A 27,902-nucleotide genomic window follows, 5' to 3' on the forward strand; every position below is an offset into this window, starting at 1 on the left:
TCACCCGTCAGAGCTGGGGACATGGGCGATGGAGGGTTCATGATGCCCCTGGGCAGAGACTGCTCCTCTGTGGGGGCTGTTTCTGCCCTCCCAGCCTGTATGGCTGTGTCAGGGGCTGGGGGCAGCTCCCTAGGCAGTCTGGTTCTGACCCACATCTCTGGGACTTTCTCCCCATCTGAAGGGGGCCGAATCTGACTTCAAGCATCAGATCCTCACCCCACAGGTGATGGCTGTGGAGGAGCTGGGGATCTCTGGGGTGGGGGGATTAAAGGGCTGCTCAGCACCTACAGTGGCACCAGTGGGCTGGCCCTGATCCACTGGTGCCTGTGCCCGCATCCTCCTCCTCTTTCCTGCTGCTGCCATGGTCCGAGGTACCTCACCCGGCCCCTGCCCAGCCCAGGTGGGTGCAGGCAGCTGCAGGACCCCTGATGTTTCCCTGCCTGGCACTGGAGTGAGCTCGAGGGGAGCGCAGTAATGGGCACCCCAGCACACAGAGCTCACCCACGCACACAAGGCCCTGCAGCAGGGCTGGGGGGACCCAGCCTGAGCCCTGAGCCTCCCTCCTGGTACACGGTGACAGTGGTGACCGTGCCGTGTGTCCTTCCTGCGTAAGACCAGCGGGGAGCCCTGGCCCCAGCGGCACCTGCTCCCTGCGGGGTGACCGGCTGAGGATGGGGCTTCCTTGCCGGCAAGGCGAAACCCCGAACGGGAGCTGCAGGTTGCGCAGCTGMTGCCGTGCAGGTGAAGGCTCCTCCTTGGCTCGCCAGCTCCTGGCAGACGCGGGACGCAGCGGAGGATGAGGAGGGGGCCGCTCGCAGCCCGATCCATTATTGCGGGCAGCGCCGGCGGGYGCCCGGGGCAGGGGCTGCATTATTGACGAAGGGGAAGGCAGGCCGGGGCGCAGGCAGGGACCCTCCTGCAGGGCTCAGCCCCGGGCAAAGCACTTCGCCTGCGCCACAGAGCCGCAGAGCTGCCAGGCCTGGCCCGGGGCAGCGGCCGCAGCCGCCGCAGCCACCCACCGCAGCCTGGTCCTGCGGCCGCGGAGCATCCCCTGTGCCCGGGCCGGTGCGGGGCTCAAGGGCACCCATGGATACCCCCGGGGTGGGTGATAGGGGTGGGCGACAATACCCTTGCGATCCCCACTCTGGCACCGGCGCTGCAGCTCTGCCCCCCTCCAACCCRGCGCGGCACTGGTGCTGCTCTTTTTTAAGCTTCCCTCTGTCTCCAGGCGGAGATTTGTGGCGTAAAATGCACAATATGTTCTATCTGCCCTGTGGGAGACATAAAATATTCACCAGCAGCTCCCATTATAGTCAGAGTGAATCACAGAGAGCGCTGGAGCCCTCAATCCCTGACATCCCCCACCCCGAGCATCCCCGACGCAGCCGCGGGGTCCCGGCCGTGCCAGGGCCTGACGAGCAGCCAGAGCCGGGCCGGACCCACAGCAAGGACACATATTCGCTCTCTGCCCCGGGAGACATTTGACCCGGACTCAGCAGGTCAGGGATGGTGACCACGCTGATGGGACGGTGACTGCCTCAGAGGATCCCAGACTGCTTTGGGATGGAAGTGACATTAAAGTCCATCAACCGCTGCCATTCCACCTTCCACAATCCCAGATTGCTCCACGCCCTGTCCAGCCTGGCCTTGGACACTTCCAGGGATCCAGGGGCAGCCACAGCTTCTCTGGGCAACCTGTGCCAGGGCCTCACCACCCTTCACTTTCATCTAACCTGGCACCTTTGTGGGTCCCCAGGGAGGAGAGCTCCAGCCCTGTGGGTGGAGGGGACCAGTGGGACRGCAGCAGCAGTGGGGTGGGCTCACATGGCCCTGCTTACCCTGTCCCGCCAAATGAGCTGGTGTCAGAACATCCCTGGGGTGACCTGTGCTGTCATTTTTGCAGCYGCAGCCCCCTGAGTGATGTGTCACAGCCGTGCCAGGGCGGTGGGACGGTCCCTGCCTGCTCCCACCTCAGCTGTCACACACCTGTGCCTCTGCTTTTCATATGGCTCGGTACCACTGCACTCCTCCTCCATCTCCCCTCCAGTGTCCTGCTGTCCATCCTTCCCTTGATCCGCCGCTTCCCCATGCCCATCCCCATCTCCCCCATCAGACCTCAGGCTTAAGACTGACAGAGCCAAGGGATGACAAATTTCCTGACGAAGCAACACCCTCCTCCAGAGATGATGTGTCAAACACAATTTTAGCTTTTGCCACACAATTATTTGTAATTATGAAGCCGTTAATGCTGCCTCAGTCCTTGGGAATTGGGCACAATTAGGGGTTGATTTCACCTCCACCCCTTGCACGGCTATACTACAGCTCYCAGCCCAGTCGGTGATGTCGGGGGTGTTCTAAGGGCTCCCGATGTGTCCAGGCAGAATCATTGCCCCCACTGCCATCCACATGCCTGTTCCTGGGAAGTGGTGTCCCCTCCACCCCCCAGCCCACCCGAGTGTCCCCGGCTGCCCCGGACAYTCAGTGTCCCCTGAGCTCCCAGCACGGCAGGGTTTGCTCCCAGTGCGTTGGCAGGCACGGGGCTCGCCAGGACGTGGCTCCAGAGAGCTGTGGCCGTGGGAAGGCAGGACACGATCACCCACCTGGGCTGGTCATCACGACAAGGGCCACCAGCAGGTCACTGGGCTGAGCTGTCCCAGCGTGTCCTTGGCACTGGGCAGCACAGAGGGGGGCGGGGGGACCCGAGGTGGCCCCGCAACCCACCGGGATYGCCGGGAGGGAGCAGCGAGAGGCCGCACGGCCGCGAGGCTTAAACCCGGCTCCTCTCCCTGAACAGACTGAGGCAGGGGAGGGAGCGTGGCAGTGCCCTCCCCACCAAAATTAACTCTCCATCTGTTTCTCCCTGGCTGAGGCTGATGGCTTGTGACAGGGCCTCCTGAATGCAAAGATGTTTCGCCCGGAAAAATCTATTACAAGTTGCTGTAAGAAAGACCGAAATCCTCTCCTTCTGTCTCTCCCTCCTGATCTCAAGGTGCCCACCCCGGGCGAGAGCGGGCTGGCAGCCGGCAGCCTCCGCTCAGCCGGAAAGCTCTCCCCGCGCCAGGCGGCCTCGCCGCCGGACAAACGGCACGGCAGGGGAGCAGGGGTGCTGCCCTGAGTGCTGCGAGGAGGGAGAGCTGCTCCTGCAGCCCCGGCCTGGGCACCGTGCCCGGCGTGCAGCGGGCACGGCCATCGCGCTGCCCGCCACGGAAGGGGTGGGGAAACTGAGGCAGGAGGAGCGGGAGCGCATCCAGGCGGATGGTGGGTGCCCTCTCCCGGCCACGGCACAGTTCTGCTCGGCCCTGCCAGAGGACACCGCTCATTGTGTGAGAATTTCTGGATTTTGCTTTTATTTTGCTTTATTTCCGCCCCTTCCTGCGCCYCCGCGCTCCAAAGCGCAGCTAAACGACTTCAAAACTCAAATTCCCCCTTTTTTCTGGTGCTCAGCTCTCCCCCCAGCACACCACCTGCTCCATGCAAATGCCTTCAAGACCCGTTGCTTTGACCCTCAAACCTGCCCCCTCATTCCTGTCATCCCTTCCACAGCAAAACCAGGCAGCTTCAGTAAAAAACAAATCTTTATTTGGTCCGTCAGAACCTGAGTTTGAAAACCACCCATGGATAATTCGTATCATACAGGGATTACTGATCTGATTTACAATTGATAAAATACCCTATGATTCTGAAGAGCTGGACAGTATTTACAGGGTTAAAAATATTCACAGCTCAGAAAGACAGAGAGGAGAAAAAAAAAGTGAAGGACAAATCATCCCAAGGAGGAAGGAGCTGGAAAGAGAGAAAACAGATMGACAAACAAAAATACGGACAGAGCTTGGCTCAGCAGCCCCGGCTGGGGGGGCTGGGAGGGTGCAAGGGCAGCCCACCCCTCCTGCCACCCCCCGATCCCCAGAGGGACAGGCCGGGCAGAGCCCCCCGCACCCCTTGCCCAGCCCAGCTGCTGGTGCAGGGTTTGGGGTGCAGGATTTGGGGTCCAGGAGCCCCCAGCACACTCCCTGCCAGGATGGGGTCCAGCATTGCCCATCAACCCCCCTCRGCTGCAGGTCCACACAGCTCAGGAAGGAGAGGGCACACAGGGACCCCCGAAACACACACACACACACAGACACACACACACACACATACACACACACATCAAGTTGGAGAGCCACGACACCCTGAACACGTGGGATGCAGCTCCCCCCAGGATCAGCCCCCACCTTGGGAGCACCCACGGGGCCAGCAGCACGCCAGGGTGCAGCCCTCACCTTGTGCTCATTGCCTCCCTCACAGCATTCGGGCTCTGGAGGAGGGGGCTCTCCACTTCTCCCCCCAGAATCGCCCCCTCCCCAGCACACGGACTCGTGGTAACTCCAGGGAACCGTTCCCCGAGCCCGGCTCTGTACCTGCTGTCCCCCACCTTCCGTGGGGGCCCACAGGGCAATGCCCGGGGGGCTGAGCCCAGCTCGGGCCATGGCTTCTCTCCAGGCACTGCTTCCACCGGCCGCCTTTGCATAGTAACACTTGTGTGACAGGGGAGGGGGCCCCGGGGTCGCAGCCCCTGCCAGCAGCACCCCGAGGCCTCACTCCCCACCCGGAGCTGAGGAGGAGGTGGTGAAACCTTCTAGTTTCACCCCGCTTACAGCAAAAACCCCTCAGCAGCAGCTTTCCACAACAACCCTGCGCCCTGTTCCCGCCAGCCCTGGCACCCGAGACGGGTGGGGCAGGTGGGGGGTCCCTGGCATGGGCGGCACCACGGCAGTGTGACCCTGGCACTCCCCAGCCCGACCTCAGCGCCACGTTGGTCCTGGCAGCAGACAAAGGGGGGAACAAGACAGCGGGAAAGGGCCTGGGGACAGACGGAGGGTCACACAGACGGACAGACATYAGAGGTATATTCTTCTTTTTGCAGCGCCAGCGCCCCGGCGCCACGGGAAGGGGCAGAGTCCTGAGCGTGGTGCCTGGGCAGGGCCATGACAGCAACCTCCAGCCCCTCCTTGTTCCACAGCCCCCGGGGTGGGCAGAGGGCACCGGGCCAGCGCAGGTACAGGGCAGGTGGGATCCTGAGATGGCCCCATGCCCCCAGCTGCTCATGGTAAAGTGCGTGGGGGACAGTGGTGCCGGGGTGGGGGGCAGCGAGCAGGGCTGGTGCTGGCCCTGAGACCTCGCCCTGGCCCCAGGGCAATGGGGCAACGTGCTGGGGGTGCCACTCCAGCTCTGCCCCCTGGCTCAGCGCGGGTGGCTCGGGGGGGCACCCCGGGCCAGGGGCTTGGTGACAGGAACGGGGCAGCAGGGCGGGGACGGGGAGGCGCTTCGTCATAGGGGCCGGGGGCCGTGCAGCCCGGCCACTTCGGGYGTGAGCAGCGGGTTGTGGGTGCCCTTGGTCAGCATCCAGTCATTGAGGAAGGCCTGCGTGGCTTTGCGGTGTGCCAGGCGGTGCGTGATGGAGAAACCAGCGTTACCCTCCAGCTGCGATAGGATCACCAACACCTGCCTGTGGAGAGAGCAACGGGCTCAGGGCAGTGGCCTCTGTCCCGGCAATCCCACCCCAGCCCTGGAAATCCCACCTCAGCCTTGGAAATCCCACCCCTACCGCGACAACCCCACCCCTACCCTGACAATGCCACCTCTGCCCTGATAATCCTACCCTGTCCATGCCTCCCTGTCAGCCCCAGCTCTGCCTTGCTCCCAGCCTCCTGCTGGCCCGGTGGCAGCCCCGTGGCCCGCCGCTGCCTACCCCAGACCTGTGCAAGGGGGGGACGCTGTCCTGTGTCTTGAGGCTGCCGCGCGTGGACACCACGTTGAAGCTGTCGGTGCAGTCGCACTGCACGTGCAGGTAGGATTTGGGGTGCCGGTTCTCCACCACCACGATGAGCCCTGCCCAGCCGTGGGTCAGGTAGTAGCAGGTCATCCCCTCACGGCCCTGGGGCAGACAGCAGGGATGAAGTCTCTGCACACTCCTATCCCCAAATCAAAACCTCTGCACTGGCATCTTCCAGTCCAGCCAAGGGCTGCCATCTGCTGGGGTGCCCCACTCGGCCCCAGGGAGCTAAGGGGTTGGGCATCCAGGGGTGGCAGCCAGAGCTGGCACAGCCCTGTCCAACCCCTTCCCGATTGAGAACACCACAGGTCCAGTCTCCCTCAGGCAGCGTCACCCCCCACCCCACTGCAACCGTTGGGGTCCAGCCCCCGCCCTGTGCCCCCCACCCACCTCGTGGCGCTCGCCCTTGTTCTCGGTCAGCAGGATGATGGCATCTGCCAGTGTGGTGGGCTGYGCCTCCACCTGCTCCACCATCACCAGCCGGGAGCTGTAGATGGCCAGGATGTAGCTGGAATAATCAGTGGCTGGTCGGCTGCTGGTGGGACTGGAAGCTGCAGAGACACCCGGAGGAAGAGGGGATCAGGGACACTGTCAGCAGCCTACGATCCCTGGGAGTGTGGTGCTGCTGGGCTGATGCGTGTGCAACAAATAACAGGCAACCTCCACCTCCAACAAGGACCCCATGGTGAGGACCAAGGGCAATGGCACCTCTCCCTCCCCCAGGGCCCCTCCGTGCCCTCACCCTGGGCAGCAGGGCCRGCCAGGGCGGCGCTCCAGTGGTTGAAGGCACAGCACACAACGGCGTACTCGCCCGGCTCCAGCATCACATCACAGTTAACAAACTTCTTGACGGCTCGTTTGCTGTGGGCCATCAGCCGGCCCAGGCTCAGCTTGTTCCCACTGGTGAAGGTAGCYCGGAAAACCATGATGCACAGGTCCAGCAAGTGGCTGTCCACCATGTCCGACCTCCTGTGTTGGGAAGGAAGAGTCACATGTCACTCAGGACATGGGCAGCACATCCAGGGAAGAGCTATCCCACTGCCCCAAACATCCACCCTGGGAACCAGCCCTRCATTCAGGGGTTGGGTTCCAGCTGAACATGAGATTTATTCCCAAGATTTGGAGAGATGGTGATGGGGGCCCATCCCTGAGCTCTGTGGCCCGAAGGGATGCCATCTGGTGAGAGGGCAACATGTTTGGATTTCTTCTGGGCCCACAGAATCACAGAATCGTGGAATCATTAATGTTGGRAAAGTCCTATAAGATYRAGTCCAGCCATTACCCCAGCACTGCCAGGGCCACCAYACACCCATATCCCCAAGTGCCACATCCACACAGCTTTTAAACMCCTCCACAGATGGGGACTCCACCACTGCCCTGGCAGCTGTGCYAGGGCCTGACCACCCTTTCAATGAAGAARTTTTCCCCAATCTCTAATCTAAACCTCCCCTGGTGCAATTTGAGGTCGTTTCCTATTGTCCTGTCTGGAAGCACAGCCCAATGCCCACCTGGCTGACCCTYCTGTCAGGGAGTTTTACAGAGCCAGAAGGTCCCTCCTGAGCCTCCTGTTCTCCATGCTGACCCCTCCGGTTCCCCTGCCCTGCCCAGCTCACCTGCTGCCCTCCTGGAAGAGGGCAAACTCCAGGGCTGCGCGCTCCAGCACYGTCAGCGATGTCACCGTCACCGGCCCGTTGGCCTTGTTGGGGAACATGCCTTGCACACGCACCTCGTGCCAGTCCGAATGGAGCTTGCAGATATCCACGGAGTCAAAATACCTGTGGGGAAACTGGGCTCAGTCCCAATGGGGCACACTGCATGCTGCAGGACACCCACACTCCCTAGAGATAACGGGTCCTGCCTGCCCCATCCGGACCCGTGTCCCATTTTCTGTCCCTGCCCTGTTCCCTGCCCCACAGCTCTGCCTCTGGCAATGCCATACTTGATGAAGTCGCTGTACTCCATCCAGAAGACGCCCTCGCTGCTGCCATGGGGCATCAGGTCGTGGCGCAGGAGGGGTGGCCAGTGCGGCCATTCATCTGACCAGCTGCCGTTCCAGGAGAAGCGGCCCCAGGGATTCCGGAGGCGCAGTAACCTGGGAARGGGAAAAACGGTGTCAGAGAGCCAGGAGGAAGAGGAGACCCTGCCAGTCCCCCACTCTGTCACTCCTGCCTTCCAAAGCCCTCACATCCCAGAACTAATGTGTCACCCACATTGTGGACCCAGATGTCCCTGTGCTGCTGCTGGATCTGCTGCTGCTCCCTCTGCCCTCCCCCACCCAAAGGGCTCAGCAGGAGAGAGGCAGCTGAGAGGGACACGGCTGAAAATGCAGCTCCCTACAGCACCCCAGCAGTCAGGGGGCACCCACTGCTATCTCCCCTGCAGCCAAAGGGGAGCAGTATGCTCTAAGCACCTCATTGAGGTGAGAGCTCAACTCAGTGATCTGTGTCTTGTGAGACCAGGAAACATTCTACTCCTGGATGGGGAGCCAGCACCCAGCAAGGACAGCTTATATGACAACAGCATTTATAGTGTCACCATAAATGGGGATAGTGTCACCCTTGCTGGCAATGAGGATAGGACACCTAAGAGCCCCCAGGGTCCATTCCACCATGCCCTCAGTTATCTGTCCCAGATTTCTGCCGTGCCACGGCAGGGGCAGCCCGAGCTCACCGGAAGCCCTGGACATCGCGCACATCCAGGATGGAGTAGGCGTGCCGGGGCCGCAGCCCCATGCTCTCGTAGGCCACATCATCCACCTTCATGTTGCCTCCGCCGCAGGACGCGCCCATGAGGAACCTACATGGTGACAGCAAACCCCCGGGTCCTGCCAGGCCTGCTGGGGGGAAAGCTCATCCCTTCCACTCAAGGCTTGGGACAGCTTCCCCTCAGGAGGCTCCTGGATGCTCCCTCTCTGCAACAACACTGCTGGGATGAACAGCACTCTCCAGGCAGTGCCCAGCCCCGCCAGCCAGAGCTCCCTCCCTTGCCCATGTGCATGCTGAGCCCAGGCTCCAGGGAGAGCTGCTCTGCACTGGGGAGCTCAGCCCAAACCTCACCCCATTTCTGCCAAGCCCCTGGCTGGCAGAAAGCCACAGAGAAAGGCAGAAGTCTATRACCTAGACAAGCTGGCAGGGGTGAGGACACTATTTATGAGGTCTGCACCAGTTGGGTTTAGGGGGACACCATGTACTGGGGGTTATCCAYCCATGTGGCCACATACCCCAGATTTCAGCCAACCCAACTGCCCTCCTGCCAGAGTGATGAGCAGGAGCTCTCTGCTTTGGCTGTGCCTGCTCTAGACTGGCTCTAGCCAGGTGTCATTAGCAGAGATGTCACCCATGGGTGGAAGGCACACGCAGGGTCAAGCAGTTCACACACCAAAAAAGCTCAAAGCAAAGCAAACGGGCTCAATGTCACTTCCAAACTCCTGCAAGACAGCAGCAACACACAGGGGAAGTTCACCAGCATCTTCATGTCATATGAGAATTACTAACAGAAGAAATAATTTCTAAGAGCAAGGGTGGTGGACTCCATGCAGATAATTCAATAACCCCTCTTCTGAGCCTCTAAAGACAAGAACCTTCCCCTCATCCCCCTCTCCAGTGCCCCTGCTCCTGCCTCGTCTTACCCAGCCTCCTTAGAACTCAGCATTTTGGCCCAGATGAGGTCAGTGTCAATGGGCTCCTCGCGAGGGTTAGTGGAGCTGACCTGCAGCATCAGGCTCTCGCAGGGGGCCCCGGTGAGCGTGGCCAGGCCTTCGATGGCACGCCCGGCCTGCAGGGCGAAGTACGAACCGTGCAGCTTGGCCAGCGCCTTCTCAATGAGGGCCACCCACAGCTGCTTCCTCTGGGCCTGCAGAGAGAGGCAGGGACATGTCACCACCCTGGGCAGGAGGTGGGACAGCCCCGCACACCCACCCCTCTGCAGATGGAGAGGCAGGAGCAGCAGGGCCACACAACCAGGAGCTTGTCCCCTCGGGCACAGGTGACCAACATGTTCGCTTTCTGTTCAGTGTTCTGTTTGCACAGTTTAACTCACCTCGGGAAAAAGTCCTGGAATGAACAGCCAAGAGGCCTGGATGCTGATGGAGCTGCACCCTAGGKTGCCCAGCAGACAGGCTGGCAGGGTGGGTGCCCACCCTGAGCCACTTTTGTCCACTTCTGGATTTAGAACCATTTAATAATGGAAGAGGATACCAAGCCTGCCAGAGCTCCAGCAGCATTTAGACAACACTCTCAGGGTCCCTGTCCTCTCTTGGGGTGTCCTGTGCAGGGCCARGAGCTGGACTCAGTGATACTCATGGCTCCCTTCCCACCCAGGACATTCCAGGATTCTGTGATSTGGAGCACATCTGGAACAGCTGCCTTTAACCCCCACACCTCTGCAAACCCAAAGGAATGCTCCTCTGGCAGAGGAGGCTGCCCAGAGGACACACAGCCATGGCACTGACTGGATTTCACTCAGGGAACACAGACACTGCTTCAAGGACAAGCTTCAAAAACTTGGACTGGCAAAGCCCTCTACCCCAGCACAGGGAGTAATTATAAGCCCTAATTACAAGATGGAAGTTTTTCCCCAGCAAATGGGGTTTGGTATCCGGTGCTTGGAGAGCAGCAGGGAAAATCACTGGTACATTGTGACTGTGTGACTCACAGGTGGCAGCCAAGAGCTGGCAGAGGAATGGAGGGCAGTGAAGATTTCTTTCTGATGGATAAAGAGAGCTTATAAGTGCTTTTTGCTGGTTTTTGGGTCCCTTACTCAACAAAATCCATGTTGTTTATTTCTGCTTGAGCCACAGCCAGGGAGCACAGATAAGAGCCTTATTTTCTTTTATTTTTAAAACTCTGGTTCTCCTTTTTATCCTCCACATCCAGCTCCCACAGCTGAACACTCAGCAGAAAAATTGCATCGTGAATCAGATATCYCTGGAAACAGAAGCAAGTCCAGCTCATGTGAAAAACTTTAATCTTAAAAAATACCCCATCATGAAAGATGGATGGAAAAAAAAAAAACAAGACAGGTAAATCTCATGCTGAAATAAAGAAATACATCTGGATCATCTCTGTCATCTGAGAGGCAGAATGTAAATACAAACTCCTCCTTCCCTTTCCAAAGTTTCAGAGTCCTGTCCTGACACAGTTTGGGGCTGTGTGTCCAAAACCAGAGGATTGGCTTTGCAGAATGAAAGCCAAGCCAGCAGCCCCAGTCCCCGTCTCATCCTGACAGTGGCACTTTGTTTTCTTTGGCAGATTTTGCCGCCTGAGTTTCAACAGAGACGTTTTCAGTCTCCTTCATGGACATGATCCCAGCAAGAGCCCCTGGACCTGGCAGGCAGGGCAGGGCAGGGCAGAGCCATGTCCTGGGGGGCTGAGGGAGCTCTGTTCATCCGAGCAGATGCCGGCCCAGTGCGCTCAGAGCAACTGGGCACTGGCTCGGAACGGGCTGYTCCATGTGCCATCCCCTCCCTCTCCACAGTCCCTTCCTGGCAAAGCCAARCTGCCAGACCTCCCTCAGAGGGAAGAAACAGCTTTCCCTCAGTCCCTCGCAGTGCAAAACATAGGTTAAAATGTTTTCCTATGTGAAGGGGAAGGGTGGCTTTCCCTGCAAGTGAAGTAGCTGTGGTGCAAGAAGTGAGGGAAAAGCAACTGCAAATGAAACTACTTSACTGAAGCCTGGAAAATGCCAAAAGGGGCCTAAATAGATGGATATTATGGCCTCMAAGTGTTCAGCTGTCTTGAGGTCACAGCAAAGAGCAGGTTCTGGGCTGCAAACAGGGTGCAATCTGTGCATTTGGGTCACAGCATCCYCAGGCAGCTCCAGGCTTGGGGCAGAGTAGCYGGGAAGCACCCAGAGGGAAAGGACCTGGAACTCCTGGTTAGGAGCAGCTGAATGTGAGTCAGATGYGTMCAGGTGGGCAAGGAGGTCAATGGCACCTGGTCTGTGTCAGCCAAGGTGTGGCASCAGGACMAGGGCAGTGACCTGTGCTGGGCACTGCTGAGGGACCTCCAGTGCTGGGGTCAATGCTGGCCTGTCACGACAGGAAGGACATGGAGGGGCTGGAGTGGCTCCAGGGAAGRGMACAGAGCTGGGGAAGGGGCTGGASCMCCAGGAGCAGCTGAGGGAGCTGGGAAAGGGGMTCAGCCTGGAGYAAAGGAGGCTCCGGGGAACTTCTCACTCTCCAGAATTCCCTGACAGAAGGATGCAGGCAGGTGGGGGGTGGTCTCTGCTCCCARGGAACAAGGGACAGGACAAGAGGAAATGGCCTCAACTTGTGCCAGAGGAGGTTTAGATTGGACATTGAGGGAAATTCCTTCATGTKAGGGTGGTCAGGCTTTGGAATGGGCTGCTTGGGGCAGTGGTGGAGTCACCACTCCTGGAAGCGTTCAAAAAACAAGTCAATGTGGTGCTTTGGGGCATGGCCTAGTGGGCACAGGGGTGTTTGATCAATGATTGGACTTGATGAGCTTTGTGGCTTTCCCTCTAAATGCAGCACAAAGTAGGGGCCTCACACRAACCCCAGCAGCACCTCTTCCTACTGCTTCTCCTGGGAGAGCCTGGACTGAGCCTCCCTGAGCCCTGAAGCACTGCCCAGCCCTGTGCCCCTGTGGCACTGACCTGTGAGAAGAGCAGGTATCCACACTCGTCGCAGGGCAGCATGTCATCCACCAGCACCGTGGTCCATGTGCCGTCCTTGCACAGCCKCACCTGGTAGGCACCCTCAGTGCACAGGCTCCTGGTGATCATAACCCTCTCCACCAGCTCGGGCCGCTCGGCCAGCACTGCCAGGGCGCTCAGGAACCTGCGGGGCAGGCGGGGAGGCCTCAGCAGGGCACAGGAGGCAGTGCCAGCTGCCCGGCCATGCGGGGCTCAGAGCGGGTGAGGCAGGGCAGGGGGGCTTAAATGGCTGAGGAGCTGAGCTGGAGGAAGAGGGGGGAAACAGGAAGGGATGGGAAGGTGTCAGCCCAGCTCATTCCCCTTACCAGCAGTTGCCCAGCAGTCCCTGCAGGATGTCTGAGGGCCGGGGTGTCCGGAACACTGACCACTTCACTGAGCGGTCCTTGAAGATGCTGCAGTTGATCTCGTGGGGCCGCAGCCATTGCTTCACCCGCTGCTGCACGCTGTCACCTTCCGGGAACCCCACGGACTTGGGCCCAGGYGGGAAACTGTCATCTACAAAATTGACTTTGTTCTGTGAGAAAAAGGCGAGGAGAGCATCAGTTGGAGCCATGTGGGAGGCTGGCCTGGAGAGCCTCCCAGTGCCCCCTGAGAGGTCAGAGCCCCCAGCCCTCCTGCCTGGCCCGGCACGGGAGCAGGACCGGGCTGGTGCCAGGTGGCAGCAGCAGGGATGCTTTTCATGCTTCGGGTGCAGCATTCAGGCCTGCCTCGGGCTCACCTCTATGGCCCCAAGCTGACTCCAATCTGCCTTTTTCTGTTTCACAGGAGCCTCCTGGGGCAGGGACCGTCTCACACTTTATGCTGGTGCTAAAAGCTGGGCTGTGGGGGGGCCTTGGCTGCCTCCAGGAGCAGCAAAGCCTTTGAACAGCAAGGCTGCGAGGAGCCACCTGGCACACAAACACTCCTCAACCCTGCCCCGGAGAGGACACGCTGGGCTTGGCAGCCCTGGGCCAYCCCCCAGGCACATCTATGGGGCATGGGAGGGGCAGCTTTTGCAATTGCATTCAGCCAGACCACAAGCAATTGCAGAGTGAGGGTATCCCACGTGCCAGCCCTCCTGCAATAGCTGCTGCGTAATAAAYAAATAGGATGGGTGGAAGAGCAGGTAATCCCACAGGCATTAACCCCATAGATGGAAGCACAGAGCTACACCAAGTAGAGAAGGGWGGCTTTTTCAGTCTAACACAGGGTGAAATTGGAACAGGTGTTTCTTTGTTATTGTTAATTACATTAAATTAAATTMGTTCAGCAAAAGCTGGCTCTGATTTAAATTAGCTTTATGCACACCAAACTAGTAGTTGACCTCCTCTTTTGTGGCAATCCTAGGTGAATGCTTCCTTTGTGGTGCCTCAATTAGCACCTCGAGCTCCTCTTTTGCAAGAGGGTGTTTTTCAGCTAACAGTTGTCCTGGTCTCAGAGGAGCATCTGCCCCGTGAAGCTGAGGAGCATTCCAGCAGCCTCAGTSACATTCTGGCTGGGGACTGGGATGTGACCCATCCCTGCACAGGGATCTCCGGGCTCTGCAGGAACCTGCTGTGCAGGGCCAGGAGGACATGAGGAATAGGATTCTCTCCCTCTGCTCTGCCCTCGTGAGACCCAACTTGTGTCCAGCTCTGGAGGACTCAGCAAGAGAAAGATGTGGATCGTTAGAACAGTCCAGAGGAGGCCACAGAGATGCTCCAAGGGCTGGAGCCCCTCTGCTCTGGAGCCAGGCTGGGAGAGCTGAGGGTGCTCACCTGGAGAAGGGAAGGCTCCAAGGAGACCTCAGAGCCCCTTCCAGAGCCTAAGGGGAGYTATAAATGAGAGGGAAAAATTACTTGTTACACAGACAGGTAGTGATGGGACAAGGGGGAAGTTTTAAACTAAAAYGGGAGAAATTTARATGGGATATTAGGGAAAARTCCTTCCCTGTGAGGGAGGCCTTGACAAGGTTGYCCAGAGCAGCTGTGGCTGCCCCTGGATCCCCAGTAGTGCTCAAGGTCAGGTTGGAKGGGGTTTGGAAYAAGCTCGGATAGTGGAARRTGTCCCTGTCCATKCCTGGAATAAGRTGAGCTTTAAGATTCCTCCTAACCCAGTCCAACCCAGCCCAACCCAACCCATTCTGTGATTCCATTATTCCAGTGGAAGAGGTCAGCTCTGCACTGCTCCCTGACAGAAGAGAAAGGGTAAAACTRAAGTAGGGATCACACACTGAGAAGAGCTGGAAAAGGCACCCCTGGAACAGCAGAGGAAGGAAAACCCACAGCAGGAGCCTGAGCAGAAATCCTGAGAGGGAGCAGGAATAGGGGCTGCTCCACACAACATGGGGCAGGGGAACAACAGACTGAGCAGAACTTGGTCAGCCTGAGTCCTCGAGGGGAAGGCTGAACAGCCTGGGAAACACTGGGACAGCAGGGAGCTTGGAGGCTGCTCATGGCAGGCTGGACAGGAGCACTGCGAGGGACATGGAGCGCAGAGCGAGCACAGGGACAGAAGCTGCGCTGCCCTCCACTGCTGCCAGGCCCAACCTCACACCAGAGCAGGGGCAGAGCACGGCCACGCTGCAGGTGCAGGGGGGTTTTGGGCTAAAAAAAACCCTGCTGATCTACCAGCCCTGGGTAACTGCTGGGTTAGGGAGAACAAGAGGCTCAGGCAAGGCTCCGAGCGAGTGCTATGGGACAGGGCAAGGCCGGTGCCCCTTCCTGGCACTGCCAAGCTGCTAATTCAGTCTGGCTGTCATTGTGATTCATCCTTCGGGCCTGACTCCTGATGTAACAGATGTTCCCTGCCTACAAAAGAGGCTATTCACTTGCTTAAAAGACAGGGATAAGCAGAATCTGGGTCTCTGCTATAAAGACACCCACGCCTGTTAGGAAGGACATGCAGCAATTTAACAAAAAACACAACTCCACACAGGATCATCCTCAGAGCTTCTTCCCCCCTAAGCCAAATATCTCTGCTCCCWGGACTGTGCAGTGGAGGCACAGGAATGGCCACGCTCCTCAGAATAGACAGGAAAAGCCTTGTCTGTACGTCAAAATGGGACTGCAACTCCCTTTCCATCTGGTCCAGAAGAGCTGGAGGCTTCCCCCAGAAGGAGGCCAGAGAAAGCAGCATACAGAGGAGCATTTGATGCCATACAGGGAAAAAAATGAGGCCATTGGAGTGGTGTTTGAGGCTGAAACCCAGCTGATCAAACCAGATATTTCACAGTGGAAAGGTGGGTGCTCCTGAGACCTTCAGCTACAGCCAGGCTCCAGCTCCAGCTCAGCTGGCCTGCCCAGGGGGGAGCCATTTGTGCTGCACCTCTGCATTCACAAYACCCAAACCAAGAATGTCAAGGCCCAGCTCAAGGTTCTGAAACAYCTGCAGTTGCTGGCAGTGACAGCAGTTCCTGTCTGCACTCCTACCCTGAGCCTCTGCTTGYTGCGTCCCAGATTTCCTGCATCCACAGACAACAGTGGCACCAGCAAACCTGGACACACTGCCTGCCTTTCCCACCACAAGACACTGGAAGGAGATGGACTGACACCTAAGGATGTCCCCTTCATCCGAGATTTCTTTCACTGATTTAAAATACCACTGGATTTCAGAGTTAACAGGTTTAGCACTAGGTTTTAGACCTCCTCATCCTCAGACCAGGAGTGGGCTATATGAGGCTGTCTTCACATCAGAGATTATTCTGCTCCAAAATACAACATTTCAGTGTCAACAACCAGCATCCAGCTGCTGCAKGGGAAGATCCCTGGAACCCAGGGCATGGAAGGTGCAGCCCCAGATCTATGGGGGAGGCAGAGAGGGAGGCCAGGAAYAAGCAAGCACTCACCTCCCGGCAGAAGGTCACGATGTTTTCCCACAGGGCTTTGGCCTCACCCTCATCCGTCTGCCTCCTCTTCTCCACGTGCATGCTCTCCCTCCTCTTGAGGGGCTTGAGGCCCTTGCGCTGGGCCACGTACTGCTGGGGAGTGTGGCAGGCGGCACAGTGCTTGGCCTTGGCCTCGTTGAGCAGCGTGCAGGCAGGGCAGGCCCACTGGCCCGGCCTGTCCTGTGCTCCGGGCAGCGGTGCYGGGAACAGCCGGGCCACCTTGCGCGCTGACGGGGCCTTGGCGCCGCACGAGCAGCCGGCCCTGTCACAGGCGCCGCAGTCGGGGCAGCGCGGGGCCTGCTCGCCCGGCACCCCGTGCTCCTGGAAACCATGCAGCTTGGAGGAGCCGCACACCTTGCACTTCTGGGCCTGTGTGGGGTTCTTGAGGGTGCACTTGGAACACGACCAGGTGGTGAAATCGGGGCTGGAGGGGCTGCACGGGGTGAACCTCACCGAGTCCCCCACCAGGTTGATGGTGTCGCTGCCTTTCTGGGTGCTGCAAACCTCGCACTTGCCRGCCCCGGCAGAGTTGAGCAGGGAGCAGGAGCTGCACTTCCAGTGGGATGGACTGACCTCCATCTCCTCCTCCAGCACGCTCAGCCGTTTGTTGGACAGCAGCTCCGGGAAGCGGGCGGCTGGAGCGGCCCTGGCCTGGCCTTGGGGAGAGCCCTTCTGCCCCGTGGCGCTCGGAGCCACAGGCTGGGAGCCTTCRGGGCCCGGCATCTGCAGCTGTGGGGGCACCTCCCTGCGGCTCCGGGGCACAGGGTTGTTCTGCAGCCCTGGTGAAAAGGGGCTGAAAGGTGGGACCTTCTGGGCCTCTTGTTCCATTGCCACTGGGCCCTGGGTGGCTGTGGCATCACCATCAGAGAGCTCTGCAGAGACTGAAGGCTGCGGGGTGGAGGGGGCCATGTGGAATCCGGCTGGGGTGATGACTTCTGGGACGACCAGCGCCTCTGGTGGGATCTTGGGCAGGGAGAGCTTGCGTGGGCCACCGCAGGCAGAGCAGGAGTTGGCCATGGGCGTGTTGTGCAGGGTGCAGCGCTGGCAAGCCCAGCCGCTCTCCAGCTCCGCTTCATCGGGGCTCTTCCCCTCCGAGTCCTCACTGCTGCTTTCCACCTTGGTGATCTCCTCCTTGGACGTGCCCTTGGGCTCCACCAGCACGGCGGGTTTGGGCAAGATGCCATTGATGATGGGCAAGGGGGAGCCGCTGGGCCCTGGCTCAGGCGTGAAGCCACACACCTCACAGGTCTCCTTGCCCAGAAAGTTCCTGAAGGTGCAGCGGGCACAGGCCCATTTCTGTTCCTCCACGCTGAGCCGCAGGATGTGGTTGAGGTCGGGCTTCTGGCGGGGGGCCTCGCAGATGGAGCACTGCCGCTGGCCCACGGGGTTCAGGAAGGTGCAGCGGGTGCAGGACCACTCGCGGACACCAGCCATGGAGCCGGGAGAGTGGGAGTGGCTGCAAGAGACAAGTGACAGCATGAGGCCGAGGCCACCCRGCCTGCAGGGATACCACGTGTGTCCTGGGCTGGCATGGTTAGGACCTTGCTTCCAGGATGGGAAAAACCACCAACCCAGCCACTGCTCCCCAGGCACTCACTCCTCTGGCACTGACAAATTCCCCAAGTGCACGGCAACRCATTGGCTCCCATCCAAAACACTCCAGGAAGGGCAAAGAACCAGCCAGCACCCACTGACCCCGTTCTCACAGAGGGGTTATGTACTGCTGAGCAAACACAGCATCTCTGTGCCGATCCTGGTAATTTCATGTATCTGCAGCTTGTTTGGATCTCTGTGGAGCAGGTGACACCCTGCTCTGACTTCCTGCTGTTCCAGATTCAATACTTTCCTCCTTCTCTACTCCACCCCTCCTCTGCCTCACCTTCTGTTCCTGTCTCCCTYCTCTCCTTTCAGCTCCACACCACTTATCCACACTGGGATAACCGTGTTATCCCATCCCAGACACCACCACACCAAAGAAGGCAAGCTGTGGTGTGCAGAGCTGCTTCTACCTGGCTGTAGGTTTTGGGGCCAGAAGCCTGGCCCAGCCAGCCTGGGAGCAGCAGCTCCATGGTGCACCAGCATCAGGACAGCTCACTAGCAGCTTCCAWGCTCAGCAAAGCAGGGTACCAGGACCCAGCTCCAGCTGCTTCCTCACTTACCTGGAAAATAGAGAGGCCATAATGCCCCACTGGCTGCACCAGCCCTTGGTTTCAACCTCCAACGTTGCCTGGGAATGTCTGAAACCCTGAKAGGAGAGCGGGTCCAATACATGCCAGAACACCTCGTCCCAGGGCAGGAAGTCACAATTACGTTTTCCAGGCAGGTTCAATTTTCAGAAAGGGCAGCAGCAGCAGCTCCACGGACCACAGCAATTCCTGGRTTGCTGGGAGCAGCCTTCCCCCAGCGCAGCCCTCCCAAGTGCTCTCAGGATGCCATGTGTGCACTCACACTSAGAACAAATCCCAGCCCTGCATGGTGCCCTTTGTCCCCTGCTTGGGGTCACTTCCTGCAGCTTGGAGCAAAGGTGGGTTTGAAACAGAGGTTTCTGCTTCCTCCTCCTTCACACCAGGACAAACCACCCTGCCCTCAGGTAAACGTGAACCAGGAGTCCGGAGCCCTCCCCCCACACACTCCTCCCAGATAACATGGCCAAATCTTAAACCCAGTCCTGAACCCAAGCTCCAGCTCAGCTGTGCCTCTCACCAGCCCCTTCCAAGYCTTTCCACACTGCCTTGCTTGCCTGAGATTGTGGACAGGGCCAACTGTGCAGAAGTCCACCCCTTGGCCTCAGCTCTTCTCAGGAGCAGCAAAGTTAGACCTTCACAGACCCAGAGCTGCCTAAGTCATGGGATCTGCACCTCAATGGGCTCATCACTGGCTCCCCCTTCAGCAACCCTTCAACAACYAAATTCAACCACCACAGCGGCTGGAACAAAGGGAAGGAGGGTGTTTAATCCCATAAAGGGCAGGCACAGACAACTCTGAGAYGCTGGTGCAGCCCGTGGAAGGAACCAGGTCCTCCTGGCTGGTCTCCAGAATGCCAAGCAGCAGCACCTGCACACACAGCTTCCCAAGGCTCTGAGCAGACTGCAATGCAGCAGCGGGGTCTGGAGGGGCAGAGGACGCAGCCAGAACCCCCCAGGGAGGGGGGAAGTGACCCTTCCTTTGCCTGGTACATGAGGAACTCTCCTGGGAACACTCCAGCAGCAGCAGCAGCAGTCCAACCACATTCCCACACCACACTCCACAGCCAGTAGAAGATCAGCTCCACCTCACAGAAATCAGATATAACCTTCAACTTCCTTCTTAAGTCAAACACTTCTCTAAATAAAGCCTGAAATCAAGAAATCCATTCTATTGCAAGAGAAAGCTTGAAAAATCATTCTGGTTCATATACCATGCCTGCATCGTTTGAACTGTGCAAGGTGTTTATTTACTGGAGTTATTCCCAGCTAAGAGAAAAATAAACATTGATTTTTATGCTTCAAGTCCTCCAGCTGGGAGCCACTGTACATCCCTCTCCCCTGTGGCAGCACCGTGTCCACAACATCTGACAGGGAGATCATTCCTCAAGTTGAGGAGGGGAAGGAGCTGCTGCCCAGCTCTGGCAGCAAATGGGGCCATGAAGGGCACTGCAATCTTGTCACATCCATTCGTCTTACTGGGTGAGGTTCATCAAACCATGGGCATCAGCAAAAGGCAAGGGGAGGCTGTCAGCAACCTGTGCCATCCACCTCCATCCTCCTGCAGCATTCCATGCAGTACACTGTGCAGGAGAGCACTGGCTCCAAAAAATCCACCCCAAAATGCGGATGCCGCAGTGCTTATTGCAGAYTGGGACATGCAGCCACCAATCTTCCTGCTGCACATCCCTCACACATCCATAGTCCTACCCATAGCTTCTAGCAATGCCACCTTGGGACCATGGAAAGGATCACCCCRTTCCTTCCCAGAGAGAAGAGAAAACCCAGGATCATCTAAACCACAGAAGTACCACACGAGGGGACAGTGATGTGGCATCACCAACAAGCTGCAGGCTCGGGAAAGGCAGCACCATTTCACTTGGCTGGGCAGGAAATCAGACTCTGGGCAGCAGGAAGAGAGGTGGAAGCCAGGACACTGCAGTGGTCTCCTCTGAGCCCTAGTAAGGACATTCTCTGGTCACACTGTCCCCCTCCCGGTCCCCTCTTTTTCACAGGAATCGGCTCCTAACCTTGACTGCTGCTGGGATTTCCACCTACTTGACTTTCCTGTGGAAACCAAAAGCCTTCCAAAAGGGCCATCAGCTTTTCCCTCAAAGATCCCGTAGTGGCCAGGCCACCAATGTGACCAGCTTTGGCAGGACACTTCCCTGCCACCAGTGTGACCAGCCTCTGGTAGGCTTTCCCTGCCTGCTGTTGCATATCATGGTGCCCAACAGCSACACAGTTTTCCCTGAGAGTGAATGGGAGATGCACAGAAACAAGAGAGAACATGGGACATGAACCTTCAGCTGTGCTCCACAATTCCACGTTCCCAGCCACCAATCCCCCCACCCTGGTGACGGGCAGGACACCAGCCTGTACCCTGTTTTCCCCACATCCCTGCCCACAACTGATGGACAGTTCCAGACCCTGCCTGGAACCCAGGTTTAAATGAAAGGTCCAAAGGCCCCAGAGGGCACCAGGGTGGAACCTGCTTTTACACGGCCCAACCCATACCAGAATGTGGTGAGTTGTGGCAGCAGCCTCTGCCCCACAGCAGCAACTTCCTCCCAAAACTGAACCAGCTGAAGGAGAAATCCATCCTCAGCCTGTCCAAGCTCCGTGCTTCTCCTCAAATAGCCTGGCTCCTTTCCCAGCAGGCACCAAGGCTGCRTGAGGAAATAGGGTTATCTCCAGCACCTATTCACCAGGCCCATCTGCTGCGTGTTAACACAGCCACGCTCCAGCCCCAGCAAACACAACTGACATAAACASTGCCTGCCACCTTCCCGCAGAAGAGCAGCTCCTCCGAAACCAGGGACCTGGCAGCCACCCACCCACCCACAGGAGGGCTTTCCTGGGGGACACCTCACTGGGAGCACAATGACGCAGGTGCTGCGCTCCCCAGCCTGGAGCAGCGAGCTGCTGGAGGCTTTTCTGGGGTGCACACGAAAAGGACAACTTGGGGGGCAAGGAAAGGGTTACAGGGCCCAGCCCCACACCTCCAGCAGCAGGGATGGGGCTGGATGTGTGTGGCTGCGCTTCCCACCACAGCAGCTCTCCCCAACCAAAGCAGGAGACATCAGCTGGCAGGAGGCACCACCACATTGGCAGGAGTGCCCCCACCTTGGCAATCACAGCAATGTAATTATCATGCTTAAAAAATAATATAGAAGGTACTCAACCAAGCAGGCAGCTTTCAGCACGCTGATCAGGTCCCAGGGTACCTCACTGCTCCAGGGGTTAAGAAGGTTCCAGCTGGTCACCTTCCAAAACCACTTCAGGACAGTGATATTCCCGCCCCGGGCTCTGCTGAGTGATGAGTTTGCTGAGCTTTTTGTGTCCAGCTGCTGCAGAGCCCGGGCTCCTCCATAGCCACTGAGCTGGCCAGGGCTGGCCACCACCTTTGGGCACCATCTGGGACCCAAGATTTCCCTGGAGCAGGGCAAACCAGGAAGGAACAGGGCAGGGTAGGAATCCGGGAAGTGCCCAAAAATTTGCATCTTTGCTGCTGGCAGGGAGCTAGTGGCATGCCAGGGCTGTGTGATGTGCAGCCAGGCTCCAGGGTAGGAGACAGCACCCAGCCCTGGGCAGAAGCACCTTGGAGTGCCAGAGAAGGTCGTGATGTGACCTGGGCACCGGAGCGAGAGATCCCAGGGCTCTGCTGCAGAGGCAACAGGATTAGAGGAGCTTGTGCCAATCACACACAGCAACACAATCAGGCTGTTTCTCTAAATAAAACTCCTCCAGAGCAGCTAAAGCCTTAAAACTTACTGCCTCGTTTCTTTTCCGCAGTAAATAAACAAATAAATAAAAATCAATTGTTCTTGCCAGCTACACAAATCCCGAGCTCTCTGACACAGAATGCATCCCAGCAAAATCCTCTCTGACAAATACGCAAAAAAGCACTGGTACTTGGCGGAAGAAAAGAAAAATTACCAAAAAACCCTATACAAATACTGCCTCAATGTCTCTGAGCTGTGAATCCCTTCCCCCCAAYCCCATGCTTTCTATTTAATATTGCCCATTTCATTTTCTTTCAGTAGCACTGTGGACCCTGACCTAAGAAAGGACTGCTRAGCCTTCTCCCACATGGACCTACCACATCTCCAGAGCCAGCAGGAGCAGAGGGCACCTGTGCCCACCTGGAAGGGGTGCAGGAGGTCAGGAAGCACTCGGCATCCCTCTGGCAGTGCACTGTTAGGAGCACACGTGGGCTGGGATCATGAAGGCTGGGCGAGGTGATGCTCTTGGCTGAGCTGACTCACTCTTGCAGAGCCAGGCAAGGACTGGGAGGCTGGAAGACCTGGAAGGTTGCAGCAGATATACTGGCAAAGCAACACAGAAACACCGGGAGCTGGGACTTTCCACTTGGTACGAGTTCCTATAGGAGCATCAGTGGAGAAAAATAGTCTGATTCACACTTCTGAACCCTTGAGGCTGTAAAGTAAAGTGTCTCCAGCTCYGTGCTGCCATCATCCAAGCAGGGCAGGTTGCATAAGTACTTCCAAATCCTGCCACAAAGTGAAGCAAGGAAATAAAACACCAATGACCTTCACCCCATCCTTCCAAGACCCTTCCAACTCAGAATATTCTGTCTTGGAGAGATAGACAAAAATAAAACACCAGGAGGGACGTGTGTCTTTGCCCTTTTCTCCCAGATCAGCTGAACAAGGGCAGAGACAGCACCGAGAACCTGCCCTAACTCRGGCACGCTCTCCTGGAGCCCCATCCCACATCAAAAGGACCGAGTCAGGTAGTGYCAGGTGGTCCCACTGCAATGGCACAAACACCCCCAAAACACCAGGGGCTGCACCCAAAAACCATGTGTGTGCCAAAGCAGCACCCCACTTCCACGGAGCAAGTGGGGAGGGTCTCAGGATAACTCAGGTGAGAAGAGACCTCAGAGGGGTCTCCAGCCCAAACTCCTGCTTCAAGCTGAATCTCTTTAAGAGATTGCAGCAGGTTTAGACAGGCTGGTCTTGAAAACCTCCAAGCATGGACACTACACAACCAGTCTGGGCAGCGACCTCAGCTAACTGACTGTCCTTGAGCAGAAAGGTTTCTTACATCCAATATGATACTCTCCTGTTTCATCCCAGTTTTGCTGTTCCCTGCCCTCCCACCACGTGGTGCTGTGAAGAGCCTGGCTCTGACCTCTGGATAATGTGTCTGTGGGTATTGATACAGGTCCTCCAATGCTTTCTCTCCAGCTGGAACTTATCATGGAATCACAGAATGATTTGAGGTGGAAGGGAGCTCAGAGTCCATCCCATCCCAGGGATGGACTTTCCACTGTCCCAGGCTGCTCCAAGCCCTGTCCAGCCTGACCTTGGACACTGCCAGGGATCCAGGGGCAGCCACAACTTCTCTGGGCACCCTGTGCCAGGGCCTCCCAACCCTCCCAGGGAACAATTCCTTCCCAATATCCCATCAATCCCTGCCCTCTGCCAGTGGGAAGCCATTCCCTGTGTCCTGTCCCTCCATCCCTTATCCCCAGTCCCTCTCCAGCTCTCCTGGATCCCCTTTAGGCCCTGGAAGGGGCTCTGAGGTCTCCCTGGAGCCTTCTCCTCTCCAGGTGAGCACCCCTAGCTCTCCCAGCCTGGCTCCAGAGCACAGGGGCTCCTGCCCAAAGCAATCAACTTAGTGGTCTCCTCTGGACTCATTCCCTAGGCAGGGCAATCTTTTTTGTGTGGAATTCTTTAATGAGCCCAGCTCACTCAGCCCTTCCTTGCAGGACTCAAACTCCAGTACCCTGACCATTTTAGGGCCCCAACACCAAAAACAACAAACCCCAAAAAGGTCACCACCTTCTTTATGCAGCATCTGACACCAGGCACCTCCTTCAGCCACGGCCAGAGCTGGGGCCTTGCTCTGAGCTCCCTTCGTTTCTTCAGTTTCTGGAAGGGAACCACAACAACTACAACTAAACAAATTCCTCTTTTTGTTGAAGCACTTGAGGAAATAAAGACTTCTTGATCCTGAAATATTAATTTTTGAGCGCTCCAGAGCTTTATCATATATTTATGTCTGCTCTCACTCTTAAGTGTCAACCCAGGACAAACTATCAACAAGTTCCCAGAAACACAGCTTAGGTCGGGGAAGGAAAAACATCAAAGAGATCAGCCTGATCCCCTTCCATGACAAACTCTTCTGTGGCCAGGACACCCTTTCTTTATTGAGGTTACCTCTTCCCAGTCTAGTATCAGGGCTCCTGACCATTCACTGGGGCAGGACAATCACAATTATGCAAGAAATGGCATTTTCTATTGGCATTATTCTACTGTAATAACCTGCAGTGAATTGAAACAGGACAACCGGATTTGTCCTGTTTAATAAAGCAGTGATGGCAGGCGAAAATCCCKCATCAAAGCAGAAGGGAGGGGGACAAAAGGTCTAATTCTGCAGCAGGAAACCATACAAGGGTGAGCCCTTGATGGTGAATGGGTCCATTAAAGACCCAGCAACACCACACAACCATCCCAGAAGGTGCCAAGGGGCTCAGACAGACACTGAGAGTTTCCCAAGCTGATGACACACTCCAGTTCCTGGGAATTTCTCAGTTCTATTGCACCAAACCTCCASAGGGTTCTTGCACGGTTTCTATTTAGTTTCTTTTTTCCCACACTGGACACAGCTTCGGTAGCTCAGATGTGCTCCAAGAGCCAGGGAGAGAAGCTGGGAGTTCTAATGAGAATTTCTCAGGGGAAAGCTGAACTCTGCTAATGAGAGGTCTGAGAGAAAAAACACTGGCCCAGAGCACTCAGCAGAGGAGTTTTCTGGCAGCCAASAAAGCAACAGAAAATGCTCTCAAACTGCAGCTTTCCCTGCAGTTTACACTCTTGTCACCTCTCCATAACCAGGGATTGCCTGTCAGATGTGAACRGTGGGAGGGGACATCTTGCTGTGGGACAGGCAAAAAAGGAGTTCACAGAATCRCAGAATGTCCTGAGCTGGAAGGACCCATAAGGATCACCCAGTCCAACTCGTGGCCCTACACAGACACTCCAACCTGTTCCTGAAAGCACTGGGCAGTTCCAAGGCAATGTTAGCAAGTTCCAAGGCAATGCTCTGTAAGTACAAGTGCTAGCAAAAGGCATGCAAGTGAGACACAGAACATACTCCTCTATCCTCCACCAGCCATGAAGAGACACCAAGGAATGTGTTCAGAGCATGGTAGGAAACAGGAGGAGGGCAGAGGCACAGCTGGGACAGGAGCACCCTGAGAGCCCCTGTGACACGCACCAAAGTCTGGCTTTGATGGAAAAGAGAAGTTGAGACTGTCATCACTTGCAGAGTCCTCTTCGTGGCTGAAATCCCGGGGTTTTGCTCAGGAAAAGGGAGGGAAGGGGTAGAGTCTCTGAAGGGATGGATATGCCCCTCTGAAGGCACAGGAGCCACTGCAGGAATGCCAAGTGACACACACTTGGGAGGAACGTGCCTCACACTGCCTTCCCTCCCAGCCTGGGGACACACAGGGAGCGTTACCCTCAACTGATGGGCAGGAGAAAAGAGACTTTCATCATTCTTCATCAAAGCAGAATCAGAATCTGGAAGGCTTGTCTTGTGAGAAAAACAGGCTGTGCATGATTAGCCTTTAATATACCTTAATTGCTGCAGTGTTGTAAGAAACGAGCTCTCAGAAGAAAACCAGCTTGGCTGGCAGAGCACAGGCATGCTGGGACAGGATCATTCACAAAGACTCCTTGGCTAATGAGCACGTTTCCCCAGCCTCTGCCAGGGCAACAATAACAATCCCTGCGGATACAAAAGGAGGAGGCAGGCTGACTGTTTCAAGGAGGTCASAAAGTCCAAATTCTAGCTTTGCTCGGAAGTTTTGCAAGCTTGGATTCGCGAGCTTCTGATGAGGTGTCTCATCCTAAAGCAGCACCTCCTGCACCTGTCCAAGGTTATCGAGATGCAGAGCCCAGAGGAGATGGCCAAGAGCAATGTGACCTCTTCAAAACCCAGGATGGAGGCACTCAGCAGCACGGGATCATTGTGGGACAGGCTTTGGAGCTGCAGGAYTGGAAAGAGAATGGCCCAGGAAGGTCCCTCTGGAGCCCTAGCCCTGGAGACAGCCACCAGCACAGCCTCAGCTCCTCCCAAGCTGCACTATTTYTCATTAAGATCAATTCCAGCCTGTTGTTATAATTAATAACCTCATCTTGCCTCCCTGCATGTAAGCAGGGGAAATTTCTGCAGYTGCAATCACACTTTACTTCAAAGAAACCAATTTAGCACAGCGCTACTGCTGCCATCATTCCTCTTGCTCAATGACTTTATTTACCTTTTCTGTACCTAATTTCCACAGTCCTTTGCGTGCCTGGGGAAATTAAAAGCAAAAAATACTGAGCTCCATTTGCATCCAAATATTATAGCAGGGGAAGGAAATTTGTGTCCTAAACTCAGGCCCACCATACTATGGGCATTAATAGATTGAATTGGCTTGAGGAGCTGATGAACTGAAAAGCCTTGCTTTGACTACACAACACTAACTTCAACCAAAATCTACCATATAATGGATATTTGAAACCTCTTACGAGCAACTACAGAAAGGAGGTGCAGCAGTTTTACAGGGGTTTGTCACAGTGCCATGAAATTGGTGTAACTTGGGGGTAGAAAGCACRAAGGACCTGTGGTTCTGCTAAAACATCCCTGAGTGCTTCAGCGTGTCTGCAGCTCCCACAAAAGCTGCCTTTGTGGGGGGAAAAGCCTGTAGCCCTCCAGCAAATGCAACACAAGAATTCAAGAATTTTATCCCTTCTTTATCAATAAAAGGCCTGAATCCTAGAAGACTGCTGGACCCAAGTTTCTCTGTATACTTGTAGCTTCAGCTTCTTGCACACTTGGAACAAGAAAACACTTTGAGAAATGTAGTTTTGTTCTTTAGAAAGCCTGGTAAAAATTGGATCAGCTACTCTTTAAGGTTTTTATAATTACACTCCATCTGTGGTCTGAGCAGAAGTTCCCCACAGAAAATAAAACTGTCCAGCAAAATTCAAGAGCACCTAAAAAAAGGAAGCACTGAACATGTGAGCAGCTCACATCACTCAAGGATCGGGGCACAGATCTCCAAGCCTGCTCTGATGTTTGGCCAGCATGAGATGTATAGAAATCAGGGAGTATTGAGAACAGCAGGGAGAGGATTTATGGCCAGTGCACCAGCTCCAGGACTRGCAAGACGCTGGGGTGGAACAGCTGGGAAGATGATGCTCTTTAATACTACTGCTACACTAATTAATTTCAAACGATGGCAGGTTTTAATTTAAAAACCCAACAGAATCTTGGGTAGGAAAAATGGGAGGGATGGCCAGAAGAGCTCAAAATGGAAGGAAATACGGGAGAGAATGGAGTAGAGGGGAATTCTTCAGATCTCCCATGT

General features: G+C 56.6%; 1 protein-coding gene across 10 annotated transcripts in view; it reads right to left on the reverse strand.

The window, feature by feature from the left end:
- Window positions 1-3,910: 3,910 nt before the first annotated feature.
- Window positions 3,911-27,902, reverse strand: part of CAPN15 (calpain 15) — a 56,412-nt gene continuing 32,420 nt past the window's right edge. For 8 of the 10 annotated variants that reach the window (XM_057380650.1, XM_057380649.1, XM_057380644.1 and 5 more), the window contains 11 exons: window positions 16,296-17,790; window positions 12,796-13,004; window positions 12,431-12,614; window positions 9,444-9,667; window positions 8,486-8,611; window positions 7,755-7,907; window positions 7,429-7,590; window positions 6,558-6,784; window positions 6,206-6,366; window positions 5,739-5,917; window positions 3,911-5,488 (listed from right to left, as the gene is read on the reverse strand). In XM_057380650.1, the coding sequence (XP_057236633.1) occupies window positions 5,311-5,488; window positions 5,739-5,917; window positions 6,206-6,366; window positions 6,558-6,784; window positions 7,429-7,590; window positions 7,755-7,907; window positions 8,486-8,611; window positions 9,444-9,667; window positions 12,431-12,614; window positions 12,796-13,004; window positions 16,296-17,790 (3,298 nt within the window). In that variant the 3' untranslated portion in view covers window positions 3,911-5,310. Of the gene's footprint in view, window positions 5,489-5,731; window positions 5,918-6,205; window positions 6,367-6,557; window positions 6,785-7,428; window positions 7,591-7,754; window positions 7,908-8,485; window positions 8,612-9,443; window positions 9,668-12,430; window positions 12,615-12,795; window positions 13,005-16,295; window positions 17,791-22,619; window positions 22,993-27,902 lie in introns of those variants that run through there. The other 2 variants (XM_057380652.1, XM_057380651.1) reach the window with 2 other exon arrangements.

The sequence above is a fragment of the Malurus melanocephalus genome, unplaced genomic scaffold (assembly GCF_030028575.1).
Source record: "Malurus melanocephalus ecotype Western Australia unplaced genomic scaffold, MMel_1.1 scaffold_465, whole genome shotgun sequence".
Taxonomy (NCBI): Eukaryota; Metazoa; Chordata; class Aves; order Passeriformes; family Maluridae; genus Malurus; species Malurus melanocephalus.